Source organism: Ailuropoda melanoleuca, chromosome 8 (assembly GCF_002007445.2).
Source record: "Ailuropoda melanoleuca isolate Jingjing chromosome 8, ASM200744v2, whole genome shotgun sequence".
NCBI classification, from domain to species: Eukaryota; Metazoa; Chordata; class Mammalia; order Carnivora; family Ursidae; genus Ailuropoda; species Ailuropoda melanoleuca.
The window spans coordinates 58,519,506-58,531,512 of record NC_048225.1 but is presented as its reverse complement, the minus strand read 5'-3'; the positions used below and the strand labels follow the sequence as shown (position 1 = coordinate 58,531,512).

General features: G+C 39.5%; 2 protein-coding genes across 1 annotated transcript; one reads left to right on the top strand and one right to left on the bottom strand.

The window, feature by feature from the left end:
• LOC109490533 (olfactory receptor 56A4-like) overlaps nt 1-12,007 on the top strand; it is a 195,089-nt gene that overhangs the window by 111,908 nt on the left and 71,174 nt on the right.
• On the bottom strand, nt 9,830-10,798 carry LOC100482023 (olfactory receptor 688). Its single transcript, XM_002925001.2, has one exon. The coding sequence runs from the start codon at nt 10,793-10,795 to the stop codon at nt 9,830-9,832; it is 966 nt and encodes a 321-aa protein (XP_002925047.2). The 5' UTR covers nt 10,796-10,798.

The following is a 12,007-nucleotide window of genomic DNA, read 5'->3' as shown; positions in this document are numbered from 1 at the left end:
TATAATTGGTAATAAAAAACAGATATGTATGTTATACCTGAACCTGATGTGACATTGTGTGTCAACTATACTTGAATAAAAAAAAATACTTATAGAATGACTACTTTTACATAGGGTAAATTAGCTAACCAAATTCATGCAGATATCAAACAGCAGAGTTCAATACAGGATCATGTGAAAAGCAGGAAAAAATATAGTTTCATGAAGAAATTCTGGAAAGTTTCAATATAACATTTCAGGATGTTGAAAGTGGTATAATGTTTAGAAGGATGGTCTGTGGAGTCAAACAGAGAGATGTGGATTTGAATTTCAAGTCAGTTTTAAATCCTGTCCTTCACATCACAACTACTGGTACCCTGTAGCAGCATAACATAAGGTGAGATGAAAGTTCCCAAGAGATCCAGCTCATCAGCCCCAGAGTCCTAGACTCCCAAACTAGGACTATTCCCAGATGGCTTGGAGAGGGGCTGGAACAATGTGAGGAGTTACACCAGATCATAAAACTCATAAAACTTTGACTGAGAGACTCCTGCGTGCCTGACACTGTGGCAGCCAAGGGATTTTCTTTGCACATTCAGCTGGCTGGAGAGCCCCACTGTCTGCAGTATGGCCATGTCAGAGCTCAGCCACAACTCTTTGCCCTCCTTCCCAGATTAAAGCTCTTAATCCCTGCCCAGGTGAAGAGATCTACAGAAGGTTAAGAAAGGCAGGTTGAGAAATTCAGGGACAGTGCGCCAGATTCATAGGCAGACACAGAATCCTCGGAGGGGGACTGCCTCCATTGATTCCCTTCCCAGTGTCCATGACAGTGGCTGCTTTATTTACTATTGCAGGAGGGGCCATGAAGATGGCCCAGGCTGGTTCTTCCTCCTGGGCTGCCTTCCCTTCTCCTGTCTGTTGCCTATGGTGGGCCTTTTGTTTCTCAGAGCTGCTGTATCCCTTTCCTACCATTCCCAGAGTTTTGGATGTGAATCATAGCTCTGAAATCACCTGGTCTTGGTCTGACCCCCCCACCCCCATCCCCGGGCCCACCCTATGGCACTCCTCAGTGCCACCCAACTGCCCCTGCGGCAGGTTGTCTCACTCCAGCAGAAGGGCCCCCAGTGACTTTGGAGGCCTGTCTTGGTCACTCTGGGAACAAACCTAGTCCCAGGACATGGACCCAGCAGGCAGACGGCTCTGCCAGGTTGAATTGTCAGAAGAAAACGTGTTTGTCCTTCTTGTCTAGGCTTGGTTTCCTCCCTACTCACTCTAGCAAGCAGTTAGTTCTGTTGGAATGGGACGCAGGAGTTCTTCAAAATCACTGTGCTATGTAAAACTCCACACGAGAAACCACAGGATTTATGGAAAAGTGGAGTCAGGAGCATAGTACTCGAAAACGTTATCAGTGACACATAAAAAAGATAGAAAACTAGGATAAAACTAGCAGAGTTTGACACATGTGAAATGGTTAAGGAAATACAAATACTGCAATGAAGACAACACTTGACTTTGAGAAGGACTTGAAGTTTCCTTGTGGACATGGGTGGAAGGGCTGCAGCTAGTGAGCTATGTTGAAGTGATAAAAAGAACTGTCTGAACTCAGAAAGTTGTGATTGAGGGTAGGTAGCTGGTGGGTGTTAGGAGTGTGTGTGTGTGTGTGTTGTGTATCCTAGGACGCTCACTGTCAGCTTGATGCAGTTTCTGTGTTTGGATTGCACGAAGGCAAAGGTGAAATCCAGTTACGCTCCAGTTGTTTCATAATGTGTCACTGGTGTTGGAGCATGTTTGTACATTCAAACCAAGTGATCTAGCAGAAGGGACTGTATTCCCCTTGTCTTGTGTCAACAGGCTTCCACTCTCTTGAATCTTCCACCTCAGTATTTGAAGATTCCAAGGACTGAGAACTTCACAAAATATCTCTACTGCACATACTTGTGCCTGGGTCTTTCCATGGCACTTCCCAGTCACACTCTGTATCCCCAGTATCTATCTTCCACTGACTCAGCCTCTTGTAAGAGTCATCTTTGTGTATTGCTCTCACTTCCTCACCTTTTTAATCTGTGACCATCTAAAATCTGTCCTATTGCTATATTGAAACTGGTTTTGCTAATGACTTCCATATTGCCTAATTGAATGAGCATTGAATTAGAAAGAGTCCCAATAGGGAACAGATGGCCCACTGAAATTAGAATAATTAGAGAAGGATTTATGTATAAAGGGACTATTTATAAGGATGTCATCAGTAAAAGATCCTAAATGATGGTGCAGTGACCTTGGATTCGTAACAGCACTTGTCACCAGCTTTAGATATGAAGGAAAGAGTCACTAGATTTTTGAAGTAGCAAGTTGGCATAGAGAAGGTAAGCTTGAGAGGAAATTTTTGATTGATGTTGAATTTATTCTATCTCTTCAGGCATGAGTTGTTTGTTAACTTTAATGCCACTCTCTCATGTTGACTTTGCTCAGATATCTGGTTGTATTTGGTGTTAAATAAAATTGCACTGGACAGGATGAGCAAGTGGAAGTTGATTTTATTCTTATACTATTGCCAGCAATGGGGAAGAAAGCACAGATCAAGTCTGGATACCCAGTTCCACCAACACCAAAGGCAGGGTCGAGCTGGGGTAAGGTGTCAGGTAGAATGAGTTTAAGCTCAGGGGAGCGCAAGTGCAAATGTGCTGGAGAACTTCAGTGGGAGGTTGATCAATGGGATGTATCAAGTACATTGAATTATTCCTGAGATTGCCAATGTTTCGGTCTGTGCTTAGGCCATCTGTATTTGCTAATTGGTGCCTTTAAAATTAGGCTGGTACCCTTTATAGGGACGGGGAGGCAGGGTGCTATCTCTTTCAGTGTTTACATTTTAGGAGATAGTTCCCAGGTTCTTGAGAAAGACATTTCCTAGGTTGCAAAACTGGCAAGAGGTTAGGAAAAGATTTATATACCTTGCAAAGGGGCAAAGACATTATAATTACAAATTTGCTCAAGCAAGTGGCCTAAGAAAACAAAGGACAGGGGCCTGTAGTCTGGAAGAAACTGTCTGAAGGTTAGCCATCTTGATCATTGGTTGTTTTTTTCCTAGTAGGCATCCCAGCATGCTGTTGTAGTTTGTTGATGCAACATGTTGTACAGGTGCTGTGGGGTGTGCTATTAGCTTAATTTATGCTTGAGCTTTTCCCTCATGGTTCATGTGGCACGATTATTTATAAGCATGTGCGTCACTCTCCTGTTTTCTGACCCCGTCTTTAATATTCTGAAACACTCACCACTGTTTCTTGACTTTTGGCCTACTTCTTCAGGAATATATGTGCAGGAGGACAGACCTGCCTGACTACTACCCTGTGCTGCTTATTTATCAGCAGCTTGATTTTCTCATGACCTTCTGCTTCTTGTAATATCAGACATCTCTGAATCTGAATCAACATTACTTTTGTAGCAGTTTTTTTCCTGTGCACCTTTTGGGCTTCCATTCTTTCCCATCATTCTATCACAGTATCTTTCATCTTTTAGAGTTGTCTCATGTTTCTGTTTCATAAATGACTCTCCATTTGTTTTGTATCCTGTTATAGGTTGATTTATTTTTGAATATCTTGTCAGTATTGATAGGTTTTGGAGCAGGAGGAGGAAGGGACTGCTGAGTTTCTCAAGAACCTGAGTTTATCATGTAGACACAGAGGTCTTTGGAACTTATATTTACCCTTTAGAATTTTTGAGACTTCCTTCATAGCTTATTATTTTATTAATGTCAGAATAATGCAGGAAAAGAACATGATGTATCTTATCTGTTTTTACTGAGTGTTAGCTATTAAACATTCATTCAAATCCACCTTTGTATAACTTTCCTTTATTATAGACTAGGAAGCTAAAATATTCAACTTGAGAGTCTTCCTTGCTATTAATCTGATGCTATTGAACAGATTAATTTCTGACCAATCACATATAAAGGGCTATGGAGGCTTCCTTTTCCATCTCTTCCTTCCTGTTGGGAGTTGAATGTGGAGGATGGTCATTGCTTTGAATGGCAGGGCAGAAAAATAGAAAAAGTCTGGTCTTTTTTTGGCATAATAGAAGTGTCATAACAACTCTGAATGGCCTGATTCTGTCTCTCTCTCTCTCTCTGTGATTTATCTCTCTGGAGATAAATAAACTCCCATTTGGTTAAGCCACTGTTATCTAGTGTGTCTTATGCAGCTAAACACAATCCTAATTGATTGTTGACTGACGTTACTGGGGCACACCTTTCCCCTTCTTGATGTTTTGCTCTTTGTGTAGGTCAGTACATTGTTAAAACACTACTGGCTTCTGTTCACCGTTCACTCACTTCCCAGAGTAGGAGCATCTCAACATGAGTGGCTAATATAAAGAAGAAATGATGGTCGTGTAGAGCTCAGTCCCTTTCTCTCTTCTTGTTTCTGCATCATGTGTCTCTATGGCTCTCAGCCATATGGTAACTCCAGTTGTAAATGTCCTCTGTCTGCAGGGTCCTATGTCTCAGCAGTTTAAGAGAGTCAGTTTAATTCAAGAAATTGTTAGCATTTGGTTAATTGACAGAGTGTACGGAAACAGAGGATATAAAAGGCATTCAAAATACAAGTTTAGAATAGCTGAATAGTTTGACAGCCAAGGCAAAAGCACAGTTACCCAAACTTCTGGGAATTGACACCATTTTTTTTCAGGAAGCTATGAAAATGTGGCAGACCTAACAGCCAGCTAGAATTCAGAAGAGCAGAAAACAAACAAACAAACATACAAATAAAACAAATAAACAAAACCCCCAAAATACATGTTTTAGACACAAAAATTTCAAGAAAATACTAGCAAACAGAATTTAGCAATTTATAAAAATGATTATATACTACAATCAGGTATTTTTTTTCTCCAAAATGCAAGATTGACTTAACATCTGAAAATCAATTAATGTAACATGCCGTATCAGTGGAATATAAACCCAAACCACAGGATCATCTCAAGATGTATAAAAAGCACTTGACAAAATCTAATACTCATTCAAGATAAAAATACTTACAAACTAGGAATAGAAGGGAATGCCCTCAACCTGATAAAGGGCATCTATTAAAACCCTACAGCTATGGGGCGCCTGGGTGGCACAGCAGTTAAGCGTCTGCCTTCGGCTCAGGGCGTGATCCCGGCATTATGGGATCGAGCCCCACATCAGGCTCTTCCACTATGAGCCTGCTCCTTCCTCTCCCACTCCCCCTGCTTGTGTTCCCTCTCTCGCTGGCTGTCTCTATCTCTGTTGAATAAATAAATAAAATCTAAAAAAAAAAAAAAACCCTACAGCTAGCATTATACTTGATGACACAAGATTGAAAGTTTTCCCTCTAAGATTAGGAATGAAATACAGACGTCTGTTCCAACCACTTCTATTCAACATTATACTGAGGTTCTAGCCAGGACAGAGGTAAAAAACTGAAATGAAAGACATTCTGATTGTAAAGGAAGGAGTAAAACTATCTTTGTTTGCAGACAACATGATCTCGTATGTAGAGGATCCTAAGCAACCCACTAAAAAATGATTGTAATATAAATGAGTTCCACAAGGTTGCTTTATTTGTATTTTTTTTACACTAGTAATGAACTATTCAAAACTGAAATAAATTCCATTTAAAACACAAATAATCAAATATTTAGAGGAATACATGTAAGAAAAGGAGTAGAAAGTGTATACTCTGAGAACTACAGAACATTTTGAAGAAATTAAAGATGAACTAAATAAAGGGAAAGATGTCTCATGTTCATGGATCAGAAGAGTTAATATCATTGAGTTGGCAATACTCTTCAAATTGATCCATAGATTCAATGAGATCCCTATCAAAATTCCAGCTGCCTTTTTGGCAGAAATGGACAAGTTCATCCTAAAATTCATATGGCAATTCAGGGGACCTGGAAGAGCTAAAGAATCATAAAAAAGAAAAACGTTGGAGGACTCACACTTTCAAACTTACTACACAGTTATAGTAATCAAAACAGCATGGTATTGATATGAGGATATACATATAGTTCAACGGAATAGAATTGAGAATTCAGAAATAAGCTATCACACTTAGCATTAACTGAATTTCAACAAACTTACCAAGTTTATTCAATGGGAGAATAGTCTTTTCAACAAATGGTGCTGGGATAATTGGACATCCACATGCAAAAGGATGAAGTTGGACCCTTTCCTCACACATCATATATAAAAATTAACTTAAAATGGATCATAGGCTTAAATGTAAGAACTAAACAATAAAATCTTTAGAAGATACCATAGGAACAAATCTTTAAGACATTGGGTTAGGCAAAACCTATGAGATCAAAAACACAAGCAACAAAGAAAAATATATAAATTAGGCATCGTCAAAATTAAAAACGTTCATGCTTCAAAGGATACCATCAAGGCATTAAAAAGACAACCTACAAAATAAGAGACTACACATGTGAATCATGTATCTGATAAGGAACTTGTATGTAGAATATTCAAGGAACTCTTAAAACCCAATAACAAAAGGAAAAACAACCCAACTAAAAATCCAGTTTAAAAAAATGGACAAAGGATCTGAACGGACATTTCTCTAAAGAAGATACACATATGGTCAATAAGCGCAACATCATTAGCCATCAGGAAGTGCAAATCAAAACCACGATGGAATACTGCTTCACACCAACTAGAGTGCCTATCATCAAAAAGATAGAAAATAGCAAATGAAAAATGGAATTTTTAATTTTTTAGAGAGAGAAAGAGTGCACAAGAGCAGGGAGGGTGGGGGAGGTGGGCAGAGGGAGAGGAAGAGAAAGAATCTTAAGCGGACTCCACACCCAGCGTGATGCCCAACATGGGGCTTGATCTCATGACCCTGGGATCATAACCTGAGCCCAAATCAAGAGTCAGATGCTTAACAGACTGAGCCACCCAGGTCCCCCCAAAATGGACTTTTTATTGTAGAATGGTCTTAGATTTTTAGAATAGTGTTAGTTGTGGAGATAGTGTAGAGAGTTCCCATATATTCCCACTCCCAGTTTCTCTATTATTAATAACTTATCCGGTACAGTACATTTTTCACCTTTAATGAACCAATATTGATACAATATTAACTAAAGTACATACTTCATTCAGATATTTTTAGTTTTCACGTAATGTCTTTTTCTGTTCCAGGATTCCACCAGGACATAACATTGCATTTAAGAAGCATTTCGATTGATGGTTTTCTTATGATTAGACCAGGGTTATGTGTTTTCAGAGAAAGACCATGGGGTAAAGTGCTATTATTATCATATCATATCAAAGATACTTATTATGAACATGATTTATCAGTGTTGATGTAAACTTGACCACCTAGCTGATAGAGTGTTTGTCGTGTTTCTTCATTTGTAAATTTGTTCTTTCTCCCACTTCTCATACTGTGCTCTTTGGAGAGAAGTAAGGGGTTATGTTTCACCTATTTGAGGGTGGTGTATGTACATAAATTATTTGGAAAATTTTTAAATGGAAGATTTGTCTATTATCTTCCATTCATTTATTTATTGTATAATCTACTTATATCAGTGTGGACTTATGGATATTTTGTACATTGGGTATTAACCTTGAACTAGGACTTCTGATGTGTAAAGAACCTAGAAGTCATCATTCCTGTCCTTACAAGAAGAAAAGTCAGAAAAAAGGACTATTAATAACTTTTCTTATATCCATTAGGGAATTGATTGTTGCAGGGCAAAATGCCACCCTAAAATTTGATGAGATAGAAAAACACTGGTTTTCCTATCTGGTTACTTAGAGTAGAAGCTGCTGGAGTGAAAAACTGGTAGGAAGACTTCAAAGGTAATTTTGAAAAATTGCTGGATTACAAATGTGGTCTAGCATGAGAATGAGAAATAGTTGGGGAGTGCAGTTTTACAGAGGCCCCATTCTTTATATACGCTAATCCCAGCAGATTCTCACAGTAAAGATCCAGGAGGAGACCCCTGGCAGGGGGAGGGAAATAGTTAACATTGTGAAATAATACCAGAGCTTTTTCCATAACAGTCTCCTCTCCAGAAGAGACTTATTAGAGCCATACCCCATGTAGAGGAAGGATGTTCCTTGACTCCAGAAAGTCAGTTAGCCCTGTGACCTCCGTTCTCTGATGTTTCCAAGAAAAGTGATTGGTTTTCAGTTTGTCCAGATTTATCTTGATGTAAGAATGGATATGACAACTTCTGAACTTCCTTTACAAGTTGGAGTGAAAGGGAGTCTGAAACTCACATAATTTTTACTGATTTGTTAGTTTTCTAAACTCTCTATACCCATTTAAAGATGTTTGTCCATCATTTCTACTTGTTCTCACCAGGAGTCTTTCAATTATCCTATCAGCCATTATTAGAAATGGAATCCAATCTCTTGGATAACCAGAGTAAAAGAGATTCTAGTATCTTTCTCTTGGGACTTATTTTTTCCTCCCTGAAACATAAAAGGATCTCAAGGACTTAGTCCAAACATGTGGAAAGAGTAGCAGGCTTTGACCCATCCATTAGCATGCTACTATTGATCAGCTGTCAGTGCTTTTGTTTTTGGTATATAGGATCACAGTTAAAAACAGGTGAAAGCACCTGGTCCAATTCTGTCTTGACATTAGATATAATAAAACTCTATCTAACTTTCTCTGTCAAAGGAAAGATAATTAAATTCCTTAAGGATTAATGGCCTAAAATTCTCACATTTGAGCTTCCAAATTTACTGGCACAAGTTAGGTTTCTCTTTGAAAAGTCTGCCATAACACTGTGTGATTGGGTCAGCAGGAGACCCAATCATATCCACATGTTATATTGAAGCCAACATTCTACCCTTACTGATCTATACTCTGGCATTGATTAAATTAAAAAATTTGACCAATTTTCTCTTCTTTTTGTCCCCAAACGTATATCATTTCTCTTATGGGAAAAATTTCTCTTTAGATACTTTTGGTGTCCTTTATTCTTTCAGTGAACCATTAGACATAATTGGGATTTTCTTTTTCTTTCTTTTTTTTTTTTAAAGATTTTATTTCTTTACTCGACAGAGATAGAGACAGTCAGCGAGAGAGGGAACACAAGCAGGGGGAGTGGGAGAGGAAGAAGCAGGCTCATAGCAGAGGAGCCCGATGTGGGGCTCGATCCCATAACGCTGGGATCACGGCCAGGGATTTTCTTAATTCATTAGAGAAGTTCAAGTAATGTTGAATGTTAACAAAAAGCAGTTGGGATATTTCTCTTTGGGCTCTAATGCAAATAAACTCAATAATTGATAAAGACTTTATAAAGCAACAGAATACTGTCAAATTCCTGACTTACATTTATATAACTAACAGGATCCTCCAGGGCGACTCTAGAGGATTTAAAATATGCTGTATTTACTATTGGACAGGAAAATTGCTGCCAACTTTTAAATGGAACATTCTTTTATTAAAAGACAAGTGATTTATAATTTCACTTGGATATCATTCCTTTTTATTGCATCTTAATTTATGTTTTTAAGTTAGTAGCAAGGTTGAACAGAGAGAAAAGGGTTAAGAGCAGGGTCTGCTTGGGTTCTAAGATCACTGCCGACTTCTTTGCCATTTGACCTTAGACAAGTTTCTCAATAACAGTTGTGTCATCTAAATAACAAATGACTTGTTTCATAGGGCTGTTATGCAACTATATGAGTTAATATTTGTGAAATGTTTAGAATAGTGCCTGGCACATAGTATATGCTGTACAAAACAGCTGAATTAATTTGAATTGATGTTCCTAGCAATTGGGAGATAGGGACTTTTAACCCAGTGCTGTTGCACTCCAAAGCCTGTGCTCTTTCTGTAATACCAGTTATAAAACCCTGCCATTGAAAGTTGGCTCACTTCCTGGACACATTGGCACCCAAACCAAGCACCTTCTGGGAGCCCACTCTCAGCTCCTGGGTCCGGAGGGCATACACCATGGGGTTAAAGGCTGGGGGCATGACATTGTGTAGCACATTGAAGAGAGCAGGGATGACAGGGACCTTTCTTCCTGCCAGCTGGGTGACAGAGACCACAATAACAGCTGTGTAGAAAAAGAGAATGAGGATGAGATGGGAGCTGCAGGTACTCAGGGCCTTTGATGTTGCTTCAGCAGAGTTCAGCCTCAGCACGGAGCGAATAATCAAAGCATAGGAAGCAAACACCAGACCCATGTCACTCCCAACCATAACCCATACCAAGGCCAACTGGTAAAATCTGTTAATAGTGATGTCATCACAGGCCAGACTAGTGACCCCCAAATTAGAGCACAGGCAGTGGTCAATTTCATTCCTGGAGCAGTAGTGTCGCTGGGCAGCCAGTACAGGCACTGGGATGGTCAAGAGGCCATTCCTGAGCACCATGGACAGTGTGGCTTTGATCACAAAAGCCTCAGTGACTATGGCAGGGTACTGAAGAGGGTAAGAGATGGCTACATATCTGTCAACAGCCATGCAGAGGAAGATGCCTGACTCCATGCCCATAAAAGAGTGGATGGCATAGATCTGAGCAAAGCACTCAGGGAGGCTGATGGCCTTGGCATCAAACCAGAGAATGGCCAGGATCTTGGGCATGATGGTGGTAGCCAGGCCAATGTCCACTATAGCCAAGACACCAAGGAGCTGATACATGGGCTGGTGCAGGGAAGGCTCATGTTGGATGGTGATTAAGATGAGGATGTTGGCACCAAGTGCTAAGATGTAGAGCAGAGTGAGGGGCAGCGAGAGCCAGTGCTGCCACTCATGAATGCCTGGGAGCCCCATGAGGATGAACTCAGACACTTGGAACCTGGAGCTATTGGTCATACTCAGGGTGGTATCCATATCATGCAATGTCTTCTTCTCAGCATCTGCCCCTGGATTAAGGGAAGCAAGGATAATCTGTGGTTAGCTTAGGTGAAGGTAAAAATTTGTGTAGAGGTGTAAGATTCACCAACAATAATTCAATCTTTTAAATATAATGCATCCTTTATCCCCTTGAGACTCTGGGAAAAATACCTAAGAATAAAAGAAGGTCCAATATAGATAATAAGATAAAGATTTAATATAATAAAAGTAAAGATTTACTGATTTTATGTGCCTGAAATCCTGAATAGAAATTTGTTTTCCCCCAGTTTTGTAGACTAAAAGTCCAAAATCCAGATGTTGGTAGTCCTGGTTTCTTCTAAATCCTCTCTTGTTGGCTATTGGATGACTATCTGCTTCTGGTGTCTTCACATCATCTACTTTTCGTGAATGCACATGTCTGTGCCCAAATTTCCTCTTCTCAAGGACACTAGTCACATTGAATTAGGACCCGTTGTCAAGATTTCATATTAACTTAATTACCTCTTTAAGACCTTTTTGCCAAGCTGTTAATTCTGAGGTACTAGAGATTAGAATTTTCATACATGAATTGAGGGATACAATTGAGCCATAACAAGTAAGTAAAGTTAGGGAGTAGAGGTGATGTCTCCATTCCTGGGGATCTTCAGGAAGAGAATAAATGGCTGCAATTAGAGCTCTAACCCGGCTTTTATTTTATTTTTATTTTTTATTTTTTTTGTTTGTAAGTAAAATGAGTTGTTTATTGAATAACTCCAATGTATCTTATGCTGTGAGATAGACAAGTTTCATTCAGGGCAAAGGCAGTGAGCCTGCTAGCAAGGATTCTTCCTTTTTCCTTTTTTTCCTTTTTTTTTTTTATTATGTTAGTCACCATACAGTACATCCCTAGTTTTCGATGTAAAGTTCCATGATTCATTACTTGCGTATAACACCCAGTGCACCATGCAATACGTGCCCTCCTTAATACCCATCACCAGCCTATCCCATTCCTCCACCCCTGAGGAAACTGAAGCCCTCAGTTTGTTTCTCAGAGTCCATAGTCTCTCATGGTTCATTCCCCCTTCTGTTTACCCCCCATTTCTTCTTTCCCTTCTTCTACTGATCTTCCTAGTTCTAATGTTCCATAAATGAGTGAAACCATATGATAATTGTCTTTCTCTGCTTGACTTATTTCACTTAGCATTATCTCCTCCAGTCACATTCATGTTG